This window comes from Giraffa tippelskirchi, chromosome 5 (assembly GCF_054371585.1).
Source record: "Giraffa tippelskirchi isolate mGirTip1 chromosome 5, T2T-mGirTip1v1.2.pri, whole genome shotgun sequence".
NCBI lineage: Eukaryota > Metazoa > Chordata > Mammalia > Artiodactyla > Giraffidae > Giraffa > Giraffa tippelskirchi.
The window spans coordinates 80,054,038-80,077,437 of NC_137279.1; the positions used below are offsets into that span (position 1 = coordinate 80,054,038).

General features: G+C 37.5%; 1 protein-coding gene across 7 annotated transcripts in view; it reads left to right on the forward strand.

Annotated features, from left to right (window-relative positions):
* MPC2 (mitochondrial pyruvate carrier 2) overlaps positions 1 to 17,593 on the forward strand; it is a 29,255-nt gene extending 11,662 nt beyond the window's left edge. For 5 of the 7 annotated variants that reach the window (XM_081489226.1, XM_081489223.1, XM_081489228.1 and 2 more), the window contains exons 3-6: positions 5,099 to 5,139; positions 13,001 to 13,085; positions 14,059 to 14,170; positions 15,913 to 16,128. In XM_081489226.1, coding sequence (XP_081345352.1) covers positions 5,099 to 5,139; positions 13,001 to 13,085; positions 14,059 to 14,170; positions 15,913 to 15,949 — 275 coding nt within the window. In that variant the 3' untranslated portion in view covers positions 15,950 to 16,128. Of the gene's footprint in view, positions 1 to 5,098; positions 5,140 to 13,000; positions 13,086 to 14,058; positions 14,171 to 15,912; positions 16,129 to 17,365 lie in introns of those variants that run through there. The other 2 variants (XM_081489222.1, XM_081489229.1) reach the window with 1 other exon arrangement.
* Positions 17,594 to 23,400: the final 5,807 nt, after the last annotated feature.

Here is a 23,400-nt window from a genome sequence, read left to right on the forward strand (position 1 = left end):
GTCAGACACGACTTAACGACTAAACAACAGTTAGGATTAGGAATTTATATTTTGAAACTCAATGCCTTCATGTTTTCTATCCTTTAAACATTTCTTTCAAACTGCCAACCTAATCTACTAAAGATTTCTATATCTTGTTCAAATATTGAGAAGAGAGAATCATTATGTGCCAGAGTTCTAGAAGTGTAATAGTGGCTGTGATCAGAACGGTACAAAATTTAGGACACTGGATTAAAGATTAATAGCTCAGAAATTAAATATAGATTTTCACTCAGTTATAAGAACACTAAAATTTAGAATTCCTTAATAGTTTTAACTCTCCCAGCAACCATTTCAGTACTGTCTAGATTTGCTCTAATTTAAAATATAGAAAACTTACAGTACATAGTCAAGCATAAAAAAGACTAGCTGTCATATGTATGTAAGAAGATGAATAATTGTTTTGGCCCATAAGGAAAGACAGGGGCTATGCCATGATATTCTAGTGTTTGAAGAATTATTAGTTTATGGTATCTAGCTCCCTGAAGATTGAGAAAATAAGATTAATTACAGAGGAACTTTAGGATTAAGTTTGAATGTTCTAGGAGCAAGTGGGGGAGGCCCAATGTCCCTAGCCATCCTAGCTCAACAGGAAGTAGCCAGAGAGACCTTGACACCCCTATTCCCAAAGAATTGGGCCTTCCATCTCTTGAGGGGGGAGTGTTAGGTAGTTAGAATAGGAAAAAGGAGCCCAAAATGATGGTGGCTAAAAGACAAAGGAAAAAGCCTGTAAAAACGGAACAAAGGAAAATCCACTGACAGGAGTGAGAACTTTAGGTGAAAAAGACATGCCCTTTGCTTGGCCAGCCCAATTTGCATAGGGCAGGCTCAAGGTGGGGAGGAGACAATCATACAAAAGGAAGAAGCCAAGAGGGATTGAGGCCTCTCCTTTTGGGTTGGCCTGCCCTCAGGCCTAGAGGGTGTACTATCCTTTGCTTGCCAATAAAACTGAGTTGTAACTGGGAAAAAAAAGTGTTCTAGGGAATCAATAAGCTTACTTAGAAACTCATATGTATAAGCCAGACTTATCAATATAAGTAAATACACAGCTAATTACAGTAGATTATTAGTAAAATATTAGTACATCTGATTTTTAAATCCCATTGTATTTATTTTTTTAATTTATTTATTTATTTTAGTTGGAGTCTAATTACTTTACAATATTGTAGTGGTTTTTGCCATACACACATGAATCAGCCATTGGTTTACATGTGTTCCCCATCCTGAACCCCCCTCCCATCTCCCTCCCCACCTCATCCCTCTGGGTCATCCCATTGCCCCAGCTCTGAGCATTAGTCTCATGCATCAAACCTGGAATGGGGTTCTGTTTCACATATGATAATATACATGTTTCAATGCTATTCTCTCAGATCGTCCCACCCTCACCTTCTCCCACAGAATCCATAAGACTGTTTGTTCTATGCATCTGTGTCTCTTTTTCTGTCTCGCATATAGGGTTATCGTTACCATCTTTCAAATTCCATATATGTGCATTAGTATACTGTATTGGCGGAGAAGGCAATGGCACCCCACTCCAGTACTCTTGCCTGGAAAAATCCCATGGACGGAGGAGCCTGGTAGGCTACAGTCCATGGGGTCGCTAAGAGTCGAACACGACTGAGCGATTTCACTTTCACTTTTCACTTTCATGCACTGGAGAAGGAAATGGCAACCCACTCCAGTATTCTTGCCTGGAGAATCCTAGGGACGGCGGAGCCTGTTGAGCTGCCGTTTATGGGGTCGCACAGAGTCGGACACGACTGAAGCGACATAGCAGCAGCAGCAGCAGCATACTGTATTGGTGTTTTTCTTTCTGGCTTACTTCACTCTGTATAATGGGCTCCAGTTTCATCCATATCAGTAGAACTGATTCAAGTGTATTCTTCTTAATGGCTGAGTAATATTCCATTGTGTATATGTACCACAGCTTCCTTATCCATTCGTCTGCTGATGGACATCTAGGTTGCTTCCATGTCCTGGCTATTATAAACAGTGCTGCAGTGAACATTGGGGTACATGTGTCTCTTTCAATTCTGGTTTCCTTGGTGTGTATGCCCAGTAGTGGGATTGCTGGGTCATATGGCAGTTCTATTCCCAGTTTTTTAAGGAATCTCCACACTGTTCTCCATAGTGGCTGTACTAGTTTGCATTACCATAAATCCCATTGTATTTAAATCACGTTGAACAATGTGAATTAGTTTGAGAGGACTACAAAAATATACCAAGGATATGTTGAATAGTGGCATAGTCCAAACTGTAACATTACAATCACTTAATATTGCTAAAGGTGAGCAATAGTTTATACTGTTTGATGTTTTTTAGAACTAATTAATAAGCAAAAGTTACACAAGGATCAGATACCATTTTTTATATTTTTCAAATTTCTCTCCTTATTGTTAACATTAACCAACTACTTTTGATAGTAATTCAGCCAAAATGCACCCCAAAAAGAAGTATTATCACTGCTTTAATTTTCACTTTTGAGTGGTGGTACTATATAACTGAAACTAGAGTGGTTTTGATGAAAAGCACTTTAGAATTGTTTCCCTAAAATATTTTTATACAGCTTACAGATATGATTTTACTTAACCTACCTGTGCTTAAGTTATTAAAAGCCAGTGCTGTGTTTTAAATAATAAGTTTAATTCAATTTTATCTTTTAAATGTTATTAATGTATGTGAATGGAAACATTTCTTTATTCATGCCAGTGAATATTCACCTTGTTGTTGTTCAGTCACTCAGTCATATGCAACTCTTTGTGACCACATGGACTGCAGCACACCAGCCTTCTCTGTCCTTCACCATCTCCTGGAACTTGCTCAAACTCATGTCCATCGAGTTGGTGATCCATCCAACCATCTCATCCTCTTTCGTCCCCTTCTTCTCCTGCCTTCAATCTTTCCCAGCATCAAGGTCTTTTCCAATGAGTCAGTTCTTTGCATCAGGTAGCCAAAGTATTAGAGCTTCAGCTTCAGCATCAGCCCTTCCAGTGAATATTCAGGGTTGATTTCCTTTAGGATTGACTGGTTTGATCTCCTTGCTGTCCATGGAGCTCTCAAGAGTTCTCCAGCACCACAGTTTGAAAGCATCAGTTCTTCGGTGTTCAGCCTTCTTTATGGTCCTACACTCACATCCATAGCTGACTACTAGAAAAACCATAGCTTTGACCATATGGACCTTTGTTGGCAAAGTAATGTCTCTGCTTTTGAATACACTGTCTAGGTTTGTCATAGCTGTACTTCAAGGAGTGTCTTTTGATTTCATGGCTGCAGTCACTGTCCACAGTGACTTTTGGAGCCCAAAAAAACAAAGTCTGTCACTGTTACCATTGTTTCCCCATCTATTTGCAATGAAGGGATGGGACCAGATATGACGATCTTATTTTTTTGAATGTTGAAATTTAAACCAGCTTTTTGACTCTCCTCTTTCACCTTCATCAAGAGGCTCCTTAGTTCCTCTTCACTTTCTGCCATAAGAGTGGTGTCATCTGCATATCTGAGGTTATTGATGTTTCTCTCGGCAATCTTGATTTCAGCTTGTGCTTCATCCAGCCTGGCATTTTGCATGTTGTCTCTGCATATAAGTTAAATAATCAGGGTGACAATACACACCCTTGACATATTCCTTTTCCAGTTTTGAACCAGTCTGTTGTTCCAAGTCCGGTTCTAACTGTTGCTTCTTGACCTGTGTACAGGTTTCTCAGGAGGCAGGTGAGGTGGTCTGGTATTCCCATGCTCACCTACTAGGGGTAAAATTGGAAAAAAAATTCATCTTTACCTGGTAGTGCTATTGAGAAATATTACTGGAGTAGATAAAGAGAAATAAATGTGTTACATTTGGGTGATTATGCCCTTTTAGATGTGATTTATTTATTTTTACAAAGTAAAGTAGAATATTAAGGTAGAAATAATAATCATGATATAATTAGACTTTTAAAATTTTGAATTTGCTTAAAATCTTATGTGAAATTATGTTAAGAAATAAATGTCTTTTGTTGATCCCGTGTGTCGAGAACATACACACCATATTAAGTGCTCTGTTGTGTATTGGATTTAGCTTTTGATTTACCATGGACAAATCTGTTTTTTTCCTGTCACTGTATGCCCTGAAAGGTTAAAAGAGGTGTGTGATTTGGAAGAGTAAGGTTATGTTATTGGTTATTGGTTAAAGAGCACAAGTTTGAGAGTTAGAACATTTAGTTTCTAGTTAAAATGCTGGGCTTACTACCCGCATTACTTGAGTAGGTCATGGAACTTCTCTGAGCCTTATTGGTCAAAATGAAGGATGATGTGTGAGTTTACTTCCAGCTCTGAAACAAATTGCTTATTTGTTTCTGAATCTCACAATGCTTCTCAAATTCCAGGTTACCTGGAAAACCAGAGCTGTTTTTTAAAATACCATCACTATTTTGAAATTCAAATATATTTAAAATACTGACAGTATTTCAAAAATACTGTCAACATTTACTGAACATTTTGCATGAAGTGGATGAGTACCAGGATAACTAAAACAAGGACTTTCCCCTTTCTCGTGTGCCCTTTAAAGTTAGGTTCATTCATTTTTTACTAGGATATATAGAATTTTTGTAAGAACCTTTACTAGAATACATGTAGTGACATCATTTATAATAATAAATATTAATAGAATTAGTGAATATATACATATATATATCTACTGAGATTTATATCACAAAAATTCTATAATTTATCATTTCCTCAAATTGAAGATTATCCTTAAATAAAATGATATTAAATCCCATATTCAAAGCAAAACACTGAGAATAGTTTCCAAAACCACCTCAATTATACTTTAGCTAATATTAATAGTTCTCAAAAATACAGAGAATTGACAAGGAAATCAAAACAACTTGTATGAAAAATTGATACCATGGTGACTCTAAATTTTAACTTAAATACAAAGCATGCAGAAAGCACAGTAATAATTATTAGAAATAGATTGATAAACCTTTGAGTTTTTGAAATGTGGTGATGGCTGTTTAAAAGACATGTAGAAAATAGTTGGTTTATTGCTAAATTTTTCCTTCTTTTTTTTTTCCAGGTCCCAGAACAGTATTTTTCTGGGCTCCAATTATGAAATGGGTAAGTCTTGGGTTTTGGCTAAGCTACCGAAAAAGATATTCTTTAAAAGAGCTTATTAATTTGAAGTAACTTTTCTGAAGGATGTACTTTAAATGTTCATGGTACGGCTTGAAATAATTTCATACAAATACTCTCAGATGTATCATTTTTACTCTATAAGCATACTACCTACTTGGGGTCTTTTGAACTCCTTAGATAAGGAGCCATTTGGGGAAGTTATTATCATCAAAAAGCTTATAATTGTGGGCCCTAAGAACATGAAACTTCATTCTAAAATTTTGTGACTATGTAAAACATTAAATTGGTTTGAACTCTTCCCCGGCCCCTGCCCCAAATTAACTTTTGTTATTAACTTAGTTTGAGAACTTAAGATACTAACACCAAAATAGAGGCAAAGAAAATTAGTCTCAAAAAGTAGAATTTATCCAAGATATATATATATTAACACTTGGTAAATGATAGAATCTGGAACTCCTGACTCCACAGTAAATGCTTTTATCCTATGCCAGAGTTTCCATTCATAAGGTTCTCCTTTAGCTGAAAAGAAGTAATTGTAATGGCTATTAATAACAAATCATTGATTTTATGTTGGAAGGACCAGTTTTGGCTTGATGCAGTGCTTCTCAAAATGTTGTCCCCGGACCTGCAACCTTGGCATCATCCAGGAACATGTTAGAAACACAAATTTTCAGGCCCTATTGCAGATTTACTAAATTTGAAACTATGGGGATGGAGCCCAACAATTTGTGTTTTAATAATAGGCCCTACAGGTGATTCTGATGACTTCTAAAGTTTGAAAACTACTGGTCTACAGACTTTCTTTTTTTTATTGTAATAAAATTTAACATCTTAACCTCTTTTTTAGAGTTGAGTATATCACTATTCAACCAATCTCTAGTGCTTGTCTTTTAATTTATTTTTTAATTGTAGGATAATTGTTCCACAGTGTTGTGATCTAGTACTCTTGATCTTGCAGAACTAAAACTATGAACCCATTAAACCATAGCTCTTCATTTGCCTCTTCCCCAGCCCCTGGCAACTAGCATTCTACTTTCTCTGTGAATTTGACTACTCTGGGTATCTTCTATAAATGAAATCATACAGTATTTCAGTATTTGTCTTTTTCTGCCTGGCTTTTTTCACTTAGCATAATATCCTAAGGTTCATCTGTGTCAGGATTCCCTTCCTTTTCAAGTCTGAATAATATTTCATTGAATGTATGTATCATATTTTGTTTTTTCAGTTTTCTGTTGATAGACACCGGGGTGTCCATACGATATCTGTTCCAGACCCTGCTTTCTGTTCTTTTGTGTATATAACTACAAATAGAATTGTTGAATCATATGGTAATTCTATATTTACTCTTTTAATAAACTGCTTTACTATATTCCACAGTAGCTGCGCTGTTTTACATTTCCACCAGCAATTCACAAGGTTCCCAGTTTCCATTCACCCCTGCCAACACTTGTTACTTTTGTTGTTGTTTTATAATACCCTTCCTAATGGATGTGAAGTGGTGCGTTGTTTTGATGTGCATTTTCCTAATATTATTAGCTATGCTAAGCATCTTTTCATATGCTTATTGACCATTTTTACATTTTCTTTGGAAAAGTATCTATTTAAACTCTTTGCCCAAGTTTTAATAAAGTTGTTTTTTGTTGCTGGGTTGTAAGTTATTTTAATTCTTTTAAATGTGTAGTTTTAAATTGTTAGAACAGTTCAGAAACTCAGTTGTAAATCTAAGTAGTTGAGAATGTTAGAACTGGAATTAGCTATCCCTCAATTTTATGGCCTTACACAAGTTCTATCTGTGCCTTTTTGTCTCACCTATAAAACAGGATTAGAGTAAATTAGTGACTGGGGACTATATTTACAGAGAACTAGGGGGCAGTTCTTTTTTTAGATTTGTATATTGCAAAAAGGCTCTATCAGTTTAAAAAAGAAATTACAGAATATCAACTTTAATGATTCTGCTCATACTCTATGCATTTAAAAGTAGTGTAGTATAAAAAAAAATACTATGAAAGGTATATTACTATTTCCTTCCTCTTCTCTCCCTACCAACACTTAAAATTATGCATCTACAAATTGGAATTAATTTCTGAAATATTGTTTCTAGAAACATTATTTAAAAAGTAAGAATGATAAAATAGATAACTAATGAAGATCTACTATATAGCACAGGGAACTACTGTATAGCAATAGGGAACTTTATTCAATCCCTTGTAATGACCTATATGGAAAAAGTATCTAAAAAGAGTGGATATATGTGTATGTATAACTGATTCACTTTGCTGTACACTTGAACTAATACAACATTGTAAATCAACTATACTCCAATAAAAATTTACCCAGAAAAAGTTAAAAGAATGATTTACTGTATTTACAGTAAATTTGTGAGGGGTCCTCTGATCACAAATTTGCTACAATTTAGATGTTTGTTTATTTTACCAATAGCTTTGGTGGTTCTTTGATCTGGTCTATCAGTGTTTTGAAACATTAACAGTATTATATACTCATAAGTGCTTTCTCCACTGTCTCCTTTAAAAACATCTATTTTGAGTTCACGTTGACATCATGCATGGTCTCCTGATGACAGCACAACCATAGAAACTCCTGTGTCTTGTTCTCATGTAAGTTCTACATTTAGAATTTTAGACTGTCCTTCTTTAGATATTTAACTATGGTTGAATCCTTCTTAGCCACTTTAGTTGAAGTCAAATAATCATAAAGGTCAAACTGGATAATTCTAAAAAATAATACTACATACTTTTAACTATTTCAACCCTAAGACTATAAACACATATTCATTTATCAAGCATTTACTATAATGCCAGGGCTTTGTGTGTGGATCCACTGATTTTGAGTTCTACATCATTTATCATGGAAGAATTATAGCCACAGTGCATCCTGTATAATTTTAGTTTAGTTTTCTTTAAATCAGAGCAAGTTTATAGACTCTTTCATAATAGTCTGATAACAGAAACCTGCTAGATTTCTATGTTTCCCCCCACCAATCTTTTTATATCTGTCTTGTTTACACCAAATTTGATAGCAAGTTTAACAACTTACCTTATTCAGTCTTTCCAAAGCAATCACTTTAGTTTCATAGAAATAGCAACCCTCTTTTTGTATATCAGCTATTTACCTAGTTCATTAAATTAGATAAATTATATTAAAAAATAAAACTGTTACTAAGTCCAAGCTCTCTCTGCTCTGCTCTGCTCACTGCACAACAGGCCAGTGAATCCAAGAGATGAGGGATTGAGGCAAGGAAGGCTTTAATTGAGGAGCTGGCTGACCGAGAAGATGGCAGCCTAATGCCTCAAAATAACCATCTTATCAGGATCTGGATGCCAGGTTCTTTTATATATGGGGGGAAGTGAGGAAGCAAAGTAAAAAGACCATTAATCTTGCCAGTCTCCTGGAATGGCAAGCTTCAGGCAGGGGATGTGTTGATTTCTTCCCTCCTGCCATCTACAGGTGCACAGGGTTCTGAACAAAGGCACTTTATAGTCAGACAGAGGGGCAGGATTCTGAGGCAGGCTGTGCTGGAGTCCAGCTCCAGCAGCCAGGGAATCATCCTGAAGGGATGAGCGGTGTCAGCGGAGAATGATGCAGCCTCTGACTCAAAGTGCAGAACTGCATGTTTATTTTAAGCATCAGGTTTTCTTTTATACTTTTACAAAAGCATTAGGTCAGAGGTTTGACATCTTCAGTTTCCCCTCACCCAGATTTACTGTCTCCATAAATCATTGTTGTCCTTCAGAGTTCCCTCTTGTGATTACATTGTAACTCATGTTTGTCTCTGGGCTGCATACCACATTCCTCAGTTTATTTCTTATCTTTCTAAATCCTGCTATCCCCTAGTAACTTAAGCTCATTATCTCCTAAAAAGGCTTCTAGCTATTAGTATCTCTAAAATTCCTAGTCTCTATAAGCTATAGTAAAATATGCCAACACTACAACATACCTTAAACTTTTAGCTTCTAACTATTCTTAATTGTTCCTCATCCCTAAACTCAGCAAACTTCTTTCGCCATAAACATTTTCCTAACAAGCAGGTTTCAATAACAGTCTTTCCCGTGGCCTCAAGCTGCGGCCTATGTGCTCATCCTGAAACATTCTTTGTAAAGGTCCTTGAACAAATGTAACTTTATGGATTATTTCCTGGACAACTGCAGAAGGCTTTGTGCTTTCTCATGCAAGAACAATAAGCACCTTAACACTCTTTCCAGCCAACTCAGCTGAAGGAAGGAAAGGACAAGTCAGAATCACAAGACCTAACTCCTTCATCCCGGGACCATGCCTGCGGGATGAGGAGAGGGGGTTGAGGCTGTGCCTCCATTTTGTCAGTAATGCCTAACGCGGCTCTCGACAAAGCTGTTCTGTATAATTATAATAACAAATTATAATAACAAAAGCAGCAAAAAGCAAGTCAAAGAAACAGTTCCAACATGGAGTCAGAATTGGCTTCTCTGCAACAAAACTGGTATGAACAGGTCTGAGGACAACTACAGTGACTTGATAAAAATATAACTGAACTGGTGAGAGCAAAAATGCATGAGTGCAATACAGAATACATTAGCCCACTATACAGTCTGTGGAGTTCTCTGGGCCAGAATACTGGAGTGGGTAGCCTTTCCCTTCTCCAGGGGATCTTCCTGACCCAGGAATCGAACCGGGGTCTCCTGCATTGCAGGTGGATTCTTTACCAACTGAGCTATCAGGGAAACCCCTTAGCTAACCTGGGGGAACAATTATGTGAAGGTCAGTTCAGAGAGCTATTTTTTTTCTTTCTGCTCATAGTCTTTTTGCACAGACTAGGTTATATTTAACTCTTGAACAGTATACCATATTGTGTAGCTAATTTTTTTTCTTTCTGTTCTTGGGAATAAGTCAAACTGTTTTAAGATTATCTATGCTGATTTTTAGTATCTACTTGCTTTTCCAGCTGTAACTCCTAACATAGGCTAATTCACAGTTTAGAATCTTGAGAACTTTGCTATCTCTTAAGTGTTTGGAATTGGGATATTATATAGTGGTTTTTCATTGTTTTTTACAATCTTTTGAAAGTGTTATATGAGTTTTTTTTTTTTTAGCTAGAGGAGAAAATATTGGAAGAAAAGAAGGAAAAAAATGTTTTACACTATCTGATGAGTATTTACTCCACCCAGTGGAGATAACCAGGTGCCAAAAAGAATCACACACATTTGAAAACCAGTTTTTAATTGATGGAAGCAGAGAAATAACTCGAATCTACTAGGTGCCAAACTGTCTGTATTGGGTTATTTAATACATTGTCTCATATTTAACCTTCACCAAAAAAATCTGAGATGTAAAGATACTGAGGTTCAAAGAACTAAAACTGTTGTTAAGTGACTACCAACTCGGGATGTGAGCCCTCAGGTCTAATTTGACTTCAAAGCCTAGGCTCTTAAACACTTACATGACCCCCTTCAAAAGTCACTTTGGACCTTTCTATAATTGGTACTTTCTACCTATGTTAGGGAGTAATTTACACAATCTTTCGATATACTCCAGGCACTCTCTGACTCTACAGTTCTATTATTTGAGTAAAGTTCATAATAAAGAAGAAGAGGAACATCGACCTTCTAGCCCCTGAGGCTAGGAATACAGGAAAGGGTACAGAGACTAATATTCCCTTAGCTCTGTTTCTCTAAAAATGTAAACTACTATTTGTCGTTGCTAACAGTAATATTTTCCAGACACTATGCTAAATATCTTTAAATCATATTATCTCATTTAATCATATATCACTCTTGCAAGGTTAGCTATTAATATTCTCATTCTATACGTGAAGAATATAAGACAAGTGTTATGGGGAATTCCATGGCTGTCCAGTGGTTAGGATTCAGCACTTCCACTACAGGGTGCCCAAATTCAATCCCTTGTCAGGGAGCTAAACTGTGTGGCCAGAAAAAAAAGAGAGAGTATTATATAACTTGACCAAAGTCATCAAGCTAGTAAATGACAGAGATAATTAAATTCACAATAAGATTTTCTAATTTACATGAGATTAAAGTGGTATAGAAATAGAATTTTTAGAAATTCAGGAAAAGAAACTAATATAGTATTATAAACCAGCTATACTTCAATTTCAGAAGAAGACTAAAAGGTGTAACATCCAAATGCAATGTATTCTCCTGACCTAACTACTCTAGACAAGAAAAAAAATTTTTTTAAGACATTTTGGGGCAGTTTTAACTATGTCAAAATTTAACTGTGAACTGTATATTAGACAACAGTGTCTTGTCCATGTTAAATTTTGTGATTAGATTATGGATATTTAAGAAAATGGGAAGATAGTCTTGTTCTTAGCAAATACACACTAAAATACTAGAGAGTCAAAGGGCATGATATCTACATCTTTTTAAATGGATCAGAAAATATATACATACATATTAAGAGAGAAGATGATTTCAAGAAGAAAAGAAAACTGTGGGAGAGGGCACTCAGGACCTTTGTGAGAGAGAACGATTACTAACATGTCCTAGAAAAATGAAATGTATACTCTGAGCATAAACAAAATCATGGCTGCTACCTTCTTAGAAAAGACAATGCTAGAATATAGCCTCTAGTCATCATAAATCTATTTGAAAAGCCACAGTGTAGTAACAAATGGACCGAGTAGAATAATGGTAGAAACCAGTCCCCTTCTTCCCTTATACAAAGGCAGTATTCCACCCTGCCAAAGTGGAACCAATATGCAAGAGAGAAAATGTATATTAGGACCTGGAAGAAGAATATAAGAGTGATGATTTGGAGCTATTTGAAAAGAAAATCACATGACTATGGGTGAAAATTAAGAAGAAAAGTAATGTTAGTAATGATATACCTCTACTTCCACTTCTGTATTTAACCATTTGCTGCTTTCTGAGCCAGAATCACTGCTTTCTTGAACCACTGACTTTATTAAATAAAAATCATTTTAATTTGGTTTAAATTTGTGTGTAAATTCACAAGTATGCATGTGTTCTATTTAGGAGGAAAAAACCTTTTTTTTTAATGTTTCATGCATCTTTTAGGAACTCAATTTTCAACCTGAAAATGAATTTATTTATTTATTTATTTATTTTTGGCTTCCTTGGGTCTTCGTTGCTGCACACAGGCTTTCTCTAGTTGCGGTGAGCAGTGGCTCCTCTTGTTGCAGAGCAGCACCTCTACAACACTCAGGCTTCAGTAGTTCAGCAGGTGGGCTCAGTAGTTGCAGAACTCGGACTCTCGACCACCCAAGCTTCAATAGTTGTGGCTCCGGGCCTAGCTGCTCCTTGGCAGGTGGAGTCTTCCCAGACCAGGGATTCAGCTCATGTCCTCCGCATTGACATGTGTATGCCTAACCTCTGGACCCCAAAGGAAGTCCTGAAAATGAATTTCTTAAGATCATATTTTCTAATGACATGTTTAGGATTTGATTTAAAATACTTAAAGAAAAAAGGAGAAAGGGAGAAGGAAAGGTAAATATGGCAGAATCTCAATAATTGTTGACTGGGTGATGGGTATGTAGGGGTTCATTGTCGTAGTATCTCTTTATTTTGTGTAGGAGTGAATTTTTCATCAGTAAAAATCATTCTATTATGTATTCTAATCTGTGCAATAGAATAGCATAACTAATATTCTATTAGGACTCATTACTAAACTTTCTGACTGTTGCTGGTGGTGGAGTATGAGTAGAATGATTCTATAAAAGACAGTATTAAAAATATGCCAGAGAAGAAATGACCATGTATACTTCGACATTAAGGAAAAATTATCTAACCAAGAAACTTAAAATTATAACAGCTTTCTGATACTTCCACTTCTAAAAAAGAGTAATATTGAAAAAAATGTTTATTTCCAGGGGCTGGTGTGTGCTGGATTGGCTGACATGGCCAGACCTGCAGAAAAACTCAGCACAGCTCAATCTGCTGTTTTGATGGCTACAGGTAAATTAACTGAATATCTTCCATATAGGACATTCAATAATTAGTTTTACATCAATTTAGTCGACTGTTTAACGTTTGAAATACATACACGCACACTCACACACAAAGAAATTAATGATATTACCTTTAGGCAGTTATTAGACTATAGCCGAAGAAGGCAGAAGGAGGGTTATAAAAATTTTTCTTTGATGTAATAACCGAGTGTTTTGTGTAATCCTGAATTATACCAACTTCATTAAATCTCAGATTATAACCTTTTTTCCCTACTTTATGCTGCTATTGTTGTTTTTCAGTCACTAAGTCGTGTCTGACTCTTTGCGACCCCATGGACTGAAGCACCCCAGGCTACTCTGTTTCACTATCTCCCGGAGTTTGCTCAAACTCATGTCTATGGAGTTGGTGATGCCATCCAGTCATCTCATCCTCTGTTGCCCCATTCTCCTCCTGCCCTCAATCTTTCCCAGCATTAGGATCTTTTCCAGTGAGTCAGCTCTATAGCCATAGTACTGAAACTTCAGGTTTAGCATCAGTCCTTCCAATGAATATTCTTGGTTGATTTCCTTTAGGATTCACTGGTTTGATCTTCTTGCTGTCCAAGGGACTCTCCAGAGTCTTCTCCAAAAAAAGAAAAGAGTCTTCTCCAGCACCACAATTTGAAATCATCAGTTCTTCATCACTCAGCCTTCTTTATGGTCCAGCTCTCATATCCATACATGACTACTGGAAAAACCATACCTTTGACTATTGTTGGCAAAGGGATGTCTCTACTTTGTAATATCCTTGCTAGGTTTGTCATAGCTTTTATTCCAAGGAACAAGCATCTGTTAATTTCATGGCTGCAGTCACCATCTTCAGTGATTTTGGAGCCCAAGAAAATAAAATCTTTGTCTAATTATTTTACTCTAATATTAAATGTTTAGATAAGGTTGCAGCAATACCTATGTTGTTTTTTAAAAATATTTTATTTCAACAGGCTTTATTTGGTCAAGATACTCACTTGTAATTATTCCAAAAAACTGGAGTCTATTTGCTGTTAATTTCTTTGTTGGGACAGCAGGAGCCTCTCAGCTCTTCCGTATTTGGAGGTAAGCTCACCATGTTTTTCTTGTCGTTTAGTCATTCAGTTGTGTCCTACTCTTTGTGACCCCATGGCCTGTAGCCCATCAGGCTCTTCTGTCCATGGGATTTCCCAGGCAAGAATACTGGAGTGGGTTGCCATTTCCTTATCCGGGGAAACTTCCCCACCCAGGGATCGAACCTGCATCTCCTATATTGCAGGCAAATTCTTTACCACTGAGCACCTGGGAAGCCCTTGAAGCTGTTTATTCAGTAATTAATATTATTTGTCAGTGACTAGCTAACACTCTGAAATGAGCTTAGATGAAGGCTCTGGCTTTGTTTGAACCATAGGACCTTCTTAAATTACAAAAAAAAGTTTTATGAATAACAGCTTTCTTTGGCTAAAAAAGTTGAATGATCTCAATAAAAAATTAGAAAACATTGCGCTATATAATATACCTTCTTTTCAGAAAGCATTCTATTCTGTAATGTATAGTGCATTTAAGTTCATTTATCTGTACCATACCTAGCTTTACTTGCAGCTTAATTATGTAATCTTTTTGTAATAATCTAGCACTTCACAGATAGATGAATACTCACTCATTCTACAAATTCCTGATAACCATTTTTAGGTCTTAACTTATATCAATATAAACTTCAGTTTGTACAGTGATTTTATTCACAGAGTACTTTTCTCATACACCATCTTATTTTAACTTTATATTAACTCATGATAGTAAAACTATGAGAACACTAAGTGCCACATTCAAAAATGTTATTTCTAATATCAGAAATTCAGATACAATTTAATGAAAGGATATTTAGCCGTACAATTAAAATAGCAGATTGAGAGATTTAGTTAGAAATACAAATGTTGGACTCTCTGGAGCACTCAGGAAAATACGGTTGAATATTTGAAATCAGAACCTTTTGAGAAATATAGGAGGTATGATATAGGCTTCATAGAATAGCTTCCTTTTTGTGCTTGTTCAGTTTTCCACTCTATTTTCATCTGAGAAGATTAGTAAATGAAGCCCAGGGTGTTGTAAAACAGAAGACTCTGCAGCTTTGTGGTTAATTCTTTGAATTAATGAGAATTGAGAATTAATGAGAACTAAAGAAATTGTCCTTAGTTTCAACAAACTTTAATGTTACACCTCCTAACCCAGTAGCCAGCCTGTGTCACAGAATCATATTTTTAGTGACTAGACAGGCCCATTCCCAACTGATTTTATTCTCAGGGAAGATGCTTTGTGAGTATAAAATTAAAAGCTCTAGGTGACTGCGTTTTGGTAAATTTTATACGTATGTTCACATTTGTCATACTCTCATATAGTTCAAGAATGAAAATATTCTTACATTAAATTAATACCTTTGTATAGCAAACTGTAAGTCAGTTAAGACTTTTTGACAGTTTCAAGCCAGATTCAAATAGAGTCCTTTGGTTATTCTCCTTTCTGTGTATTTCTACCTACAAGCCCCTGGGAAGATTGTATTTACAACTGTATAGCCTCTTGACTAGTGAAAAAGAAGAGATGGAATATGCTTCTCATTCCCTTCTTATTATAAGTATTATCTAGGGACTTTCCTGGTGGTCCAGTGGTTAAGATTCCACATTTCCACTGCAGGGGGCATGGATTCTATCCCTGGTCAGGGAATTAAGATCCCACATGCTATGCAGTGCAACCAAAAGAAGAAAAAAAATTTTAGTTAAAAAATGAATGTGTTTATTGTGATTCATGATTTTTTCTTTCTGTTTTCTTTATAGATATAACCAAGAACTAAAAGCTAAAGCAAACAAGTAAGAGTTCCTGATCACCCTGGCAATCTAGATATGGACATAACCACCGGGACCTAGTTTGATTTATTATTCGGTTGTTGATGAGGTGATACTAACTGTGCTAATGTTTGTAAGGCATAAAATGTAATTGGGAGATAGTATTGATACTTGATTCAACAGAAAAATAAAGCAAACTTTTAATAATATTGTCTCTTTACATATGACTTAAGGAACTTATCTGTGGATATTAGTAGCATTTTTTTCTACTATTTGTCCATAATAAATCATATTCCTCATACATACCACTGACCTTCTTCTGTTCTAGTCAACCAAAATGTGTGCATATAAGAGAACACATATTCCAGTGAGTCAAAAGATAGTTAGAAGGTTTAATAACTTGTACAGTGAAGGATGATGAAGTAGCTAATAATGAAAGGAAATAGAGCTAAAGAGAGTAAGAAATGGGTCATGAAATATCCAGCAACATGACCTCAAACTCTCTTAACATATTTTAACTTGAAAAGAATATATTTTTTTTATGTATTTGTTGCAGGAATGGTGACCTATGGGACTCTTGTCTAATGCTCAGAAATGAATTGTTCAAGGAGACGCGTATTGATAAAGCAAGAGATTTTATTGAGAAAGGGGCACTTAGGCGAAGAGCAGGAGGACTTTGCTGCATGAGTCGCAGTCTCAGGTTTTATGGTGATGGGATTAGTTTCCAGATTGTCTCTGGCCAGTCATTCTTACTCAGGGTCCTTCCTGGTGGCTCAGTCATTGCTCAGCCAAAATGGATTTCAATGAGGAAGATTCTGGGAGATCAGTAGGACAGGTGGCATCTCCTTTTGACCTTTCCTGAATTCTTCTGGTTGGTGGTCACTTGTTGGTTCTGCATTCTTTACCTGGACCACCTGTCAAAAAATAATTCATGCAAATGGTTGCTATGGTGCCTAGCCAGGGCAGGCAGTTTCAATCAGTGTTTTCCCTAACATACTGTGTGAAATTCTTTTACAGCTACAGAGTAAAAATGGATTTATAAATTTTTGAAATGCATTCAATAATCAAATGTGATGTGGCAGAAAAGCTCTACAGTCAGGCAGACCTGAATATGAATCCTAGCTCTGTGACATAATCTGTGACTTTGGGCAAGTTAAAGTGTCCTGCCAAGTGCCTGGGGCAAAAGTCAGTTTTCTGTAAATGTGACCTTTGTCCCATTATGAAGATTCATTTTTGATTCAAAAACCCATTTGTAGAACTGAGCTTTCTTTTGAAAATCCTAGTAAAACCAGTCCTGTTAGAACTGTAGTCAGAGGAACAAACAAAGCCAGTTATTTCTAAATTGGAAGAAGCAAGTGACAAAAAGCTTTTTGAATAATAATATACTATAACTAATCAAAATTTGACAATTAACAAATGAAAACTTTATCTTTTCTCCTTTCAGCATTCTATATACTTGAAGAGGAAGGATTAAAAAATTTGACACAAGCAAAAGGTCCTGAAGGGTCAAATTGTTACTGCTTTCTCTTTTCAAGACACCCTGTTAAATTTGATTGGCATATGAGTGCACCCGTGTGTACATGTTTTCTAGTGTTAAGCATTTCGGATAAAATTTACTATGAAAAATGACATAGATACAAAAAAGTTTATTAAAATGCATGTATTGAATTGGTATTTCATTTCCTTTCCTTAAAACCTGCTCTTTCCTGTATGGATTCTCTAATGCCCAATTTGTCAGTCAACTTAATTGTAGTATTTAGAAGCAATCACTTACTTTTCTTTGTCAAAAATTCTGACAGACTATATCATGCTTCTTTTCTACCCAAAAACTTTAATCCATCCCATTATTGAATTGTCAGTTCAGTTCAGTCACTCAGTAGTGTCCAACTCTGTAACCACATGGACTGCAGCACACCAGGCTTCCCTATCCATCGCCACTCCCAGAGCTTGCACAAACTCATGTCCATTGAGTCGGTGATGCCATCCAACCATCTCATCCTCTGATGTCCAATTCTCCTCCTGCCTTCAATCTTTCCCAGCATCAATGTCTTTTCTGAGTCAGTTCTTTGCATCAGGTGGCTAAAGTATTGGAGTTTTAGCTTCAGCATCTGTCCTTCCAATGAATATTCAGGACTGATCTCCTTTAGGATGGACTGGCTTGAGCACCTTGCAGTCCAAGGGACTCTCAAGAGTCTTCTCCAACACCACAGTTCAAAATCTTCAATTCTTCGGCACTCAGCTTGCTTTATGATCCAACTCACATCCATACATGACCACTGGAAAAACCATAGCTTTGACTATATGGATCTCTGTCAGCAAACTAATGTCTCTGCTTTTTAATATGCTGTCTGAGTTGGTCATAGCTTTTCTTTCAAGGAGCAAGCATCTTTTAACTTCATGCCTGCAGTCTCCATCCCCAGTGATTTTCAAGCCGAAGAAAAAAAGAGTCTGTCGCTATTTCCACTGTTTCCTCATCTATTTGCCATGAAGTGATAGGACCGGATGCCATGATCTTCATTTTTTGAATGTTGAGTTTTAAGCCAGCTTTTCCACTCTCCTCTTTGACTTTCATCAAGAGGCTCTTTAGTTCCTCTTCAGTTTCTTCAATAAGGGTGGTGTCATTTGCATATCTGAGTTGTTGACATTTCTCCCGGCAATCCTGAACTTGTGCTTCATCCAGGTACAGAATTTCACATGATGTACTCTGCATTGAAGTTAAATAAGCAGGGTGACAATCTACAGCCTTGATGCAGTCCTTTCCCAATTTGGAACCAGACTGTTGTTCTATGTCTGGTTCTAACTGTTGCTTCTTGACCTGCATACAGATTTCTCAGGAGGCAGGGAAGTTGATCTGCTATTCCCATCTCGTGGACAATTTTCCACAGTTTGTTGTGATCCACACAAAGACTTTGGCGTAGTCAATAAAGCAGAAGTAGATGTTTTTCTGGAACTCTCAGACTTTTTCTTTGATCCAACAGATGTTGGCAACTTGATCTCTGGTTCCTCTGCCTTTTCTGTATCCAGCTTGAACATCAAGAAGTTCTCAGTTCACGTAATGTTGAATCTTGGCTTGGAGAATTTTGAGCATTACTTCGCTAGCATGTGAGATGAGTACAGTTGTGCAGTAGTCTGATCATTCTTTGGCATTTCATTTCTTTGGGGTTGGAACGAGAACTGACCTTTTCCAGTCCTGTGGCCACTGCTGAGTTTTCCAAATTTGCTGGCATATTGAGTGCAGCACTTTCACAGCATCATCTTTTGAAATAGCTCAACTGGAATTCCATCACCTCCACTAGCTATGTTTGTAGTAATGCTTCCTAAGGCCCACTTGACTTCACACTCTAGGGTGTCTGGCTCTAGGTGAGTAATCACACCATCGTGATTATCTGGATCATCAGGATTTTTTTTGTATAGATCTTTTGTGTATTCTTGCCACCTCCTCTTAATATCTTCTGCTTCTGTTAGGTTCCATACCATCTCAGTCCTCTATTGTGCCCATCTTTGCATGAAATGTTCCCTTAGTATCTGTAATTTTCTTGAAGAGATCTCTTCAAGAGTCTTTCCCATTCTATTGTTTTCCTGTTTCTTTACAATGATCACTTAGGAGGGCTGTCTTATCTCTCCTTGCTGTTCTTTGGATCTCTGCATTCAGGTGGATATATCTTTCCTTTTCCCTATGCCTTTCACTTCTCTTCTTTCCTCAGCTATTTGTAAGGCCTCCTCAGACAACTATTTTGCCTTTTTGAACTTCTGTTTCTGGAGGATGGTTTTGATCACCACCTCCTTTACAATGTCATGAATCCCTGTCCATAATTCTTCAGGTACTCTGTCTATCAGATCTAATCCCTTGAATCTCTTATTTGTCACTTCCACTGGATAATCGTCAGGGATTTGATTTACCTCATCCTTGAATGATCGAGTGGTTTTCTCTACTTTGTTCAATTTAAGTCTGAATATTACAATAAGGAGTTTATGATCTGAGCCACACTCAGCTCCCAGTCTTGTTTTTTCTGACTGTATAGAACTTCTCCATCTTTGCCTGCAAAGAACAGAATCAATCTGATTTCATTATTGACCATCTGGTGATGTTCATGGGTAGAGTTTTCTCTTGTGTTGTTGGAAGAGGGTATTTGCTATGACCAGAGTGTTCTCTTGGCAAAACTCTGTTAGCCTTTGCCCTGCTTCATTTTGTACTCCAAGGCCAAACTTGCCTGTTACTCCAGGTATCTCTTGACTTCCTACTTTTGCATCCCAGTCTCCTGTTATGAAAAGGACATTTTGGGGGGCATTAGTTCTAGAGGGTCTTCTAGGTCTTCATAGAACCATTCAACTTCAACTTCTTCGGCAGTATTGGTTGCGGCATAGACTTGGATTAATGTGATATTGAATGGTTTGCCTTGGAAACGAACCGAGATTGCACCCAAGTATTACATTTCATACTCTTTCGTTGGCTATAAGAGGTACTCCATTTCTTCTAAGGGATTCTGGCCCACAGTAGTAGATATAATGGTCGTTGAATTAAATTTGCCCATTCTGATCCATTTTAGTTCACTGATACCTAAAATGTCAATCTTCACCCTAGCCATCTCCTATTTGACCACTTCCAATTTGCCTTGATTCATGTACCTAACATTCCAGGTTCCTATGTAATATTGTTCTTTACAGCATCTGACTTTACTTCCATCACCAGTCACATCCACAACTGGCATTTTTTTCACTTTTGCTCTGTCTCTTCATTCTTTCTGGAGTTATTACTCCACTCTTTTCCAGTAGCATATTGGGCACCTACCGACCTGGGGAGTTCATCTTTCAATGTCATATCTTTTTTCTATTTTCATACTGTCCATTGGGTTCTCAAGCTTCTCAAGTTCTGAAGTGGTTTGCCATTCCCTTCTCCAGTGGACCACATTTTGTCAGCACTCTCAACCGTGACCCATCTGTCTTGGGTGGCCCTACATGGCATGGCTCATAGTTTCATTGAGTTAGACAAGTCTGTGATCCATGTGATCATTTTGGTTAGTTTTCTGTAATTGTGGTTTTCATTCTGTCTGCCCTCTGATGGATAAGCATAAGAGGCTTATGGAAGCTTCCTGATGGCAGGGACTGGCTGTGGGTAAATCTGTGTCTTATTCTGATAGGTGAGGCCATGCTCAGTAAATCTTTAATCCAATTTTCTGTTGATGAGCGGGGCTTTGTTCCCTGCCTGTTGCTTGGCCTGAGGCCAAACTATGGTAAGGGTAGTTCAGTTAAGTCCTGTCTGACTTTGCAACACCATGGACTGCAGCATGCCAGGCTTCCCTGCCCATCACCAACTCCCAGAGCTTACTCAAACTCATGTCCATCGAGTTAGTGATGCCATCCAACCATCTAATCCTCAGTCATCCCCATCTCCTCCCACCTTCAATCTTTCCCAGAATCAGAGTCTTTTCAAATGAGTTAGCTCTTCACATCAGATGGCTAAAGTATTGGAGTTTCAGCTTCATCATCAGTCCTTCCAATGAATATTCAGGACTGATTTCCTTTAGCATTAACTGGTTGGATCTCCTTACAGTCCAAGGGACTCTCAAGAGTCTTCTCCAACACTACTGTTCAAAACCATCAGTTCTTCAGCACTCAGCTTTCTTTATAATCCAACTCTCACATCCGTACATGACTACTGGAAAAACCATAGCTTTGACTATGTGGACCTTTGTTGGCAAAGTAATGTCTCAGCTTTTTAATACACTGTCTAGGTTGGTCACAACATTTCTACCAAGGAGCAAGCATATTTTAATTTCATTGCTGCAGTCACCATCTGCAGTGATTTTCAAGCCCCCAAAAATAAAGTCAGTCACTGTTTACTTTATTTCCCCATCTATTTGCCATGAAATGATGGGACCAGATGCCATTGTCTTAGTTTTCTGAATGTTGAATTTTAAGCCAACTTCTTCACTCTATTTCACTTTCATCAAGAGGTTCTTTAGTTCTTCTTCCCTTTCTGCCATAAAGATGGTGTCATCTGCATATCTGAGGTTATCGGTATTTCCCCCAGCAATCTTGATTCCAGCTTGTGCTTCATCCAGGCCGGCATTTTGCATAATGTACTCTGCATTTAAGTTAAATGAGCAGGGTGACAATATACAGCCTTGACATACTGCTTTCCTGATTTGGAACCAGTCTGTTGTTCCATGTCCAGTTCTAACTGTTGCTTCTTGACCTGCATACAGATTTCTCAGGAGGCAGGTCAAGTGGTCTGGTATTCCCATCTCTTTAAGAATTTTCCAGTTTGTTCATATCCACACAGTCAAAGGCTTTGGCATAGTCAATAAAGCAGAAATAGATGTTTTTCTGGAACTCGCAGGCTTTTTCAATGATCCAACAGATGTTGGCAATTTGATCTCTGGTTCCTCTGCCTTTTCTGTATCCAGCTTGAACATCAGGAATTTCAAGGTTCACGTACTACTGAAGCCTGGCATAGAGAATTTTGAGCATTACTTCGCTAGCATGTGAGATGAGTGCAGTTGTTCAGTAGTCTGAGCATTCTTTGGCATTGCCTTTGGGATTGGAACGAGAACTGACCTTTTCCAGTCCTGTGGCTACTGCTGAGCTTTCCAAATTTGCTGATATATTGCATGCAGCACTTTCACAGCATCATCTTTTAGGATTTGAAATAGCTCAACTGGAATTCCATCACCTCCACTGGCTTTGTTTGTAGTGATGCCTCCTAAGGCCCACTTGACTTCACATTCCAGGATGTCTGGCTCTAGGTGAGTGATCACACCATCATCATTATCTGGGTCATGAAGATCTTTTTTGTATAGTTCTTCTGTGTATTCTTGCCACCTCTTCTTAATATCTTCTGCTTCTGTTAGGTCCATACCATTTCTGTCCTTTGTTGTGCCCATCTTTGCATGAAATGTTCCCTTGGTATCTCTAATTTTCTTGTGGCATAAGATGGCAGAGTAGAAGGACGTGTGCTCATCTTCTACTGTGTGAACTCTAAAACTGCAACTCACTGCTGAACAACCATCAACTGGAAATGTTGGATCCCACCAAAAAAAGATACTCCACGTCCAAAGGCAAATGAGAAGCCCCAGCAAGATGGTAGGAAGGGCAAAATCACGCTTAGAATCAAACCATTTGTCTGCCACAGACGCTCTGAGGGCTCAAAGTAACCCTGTGCGCACCAGGACAAAAAGACCACACAGAGACTTAGCCAGATCTGTGTTTCAGTGTCTCCTGCCGAGATACGGGTCAGCAGTGGCCTGCTGCAGGGGCAGGGGCTCTGGGTGCAGCAGACCCAGGTATGGCATAAGCCCTCTTGGAGGAGGTTGCCATTAACCCCACTATAGAGCCACCAGAACTTACACAGGACTGGAGAAACAGACTCTTGGAGGGCACAAACAGAAACTTGTGAGCACCAGGACCCAGGAGAAAGGACCAGTGACCCCACAAAAGACTGACTCAGTCTTGCCCATGAGTTCTAGGAGTCTCCAGCGG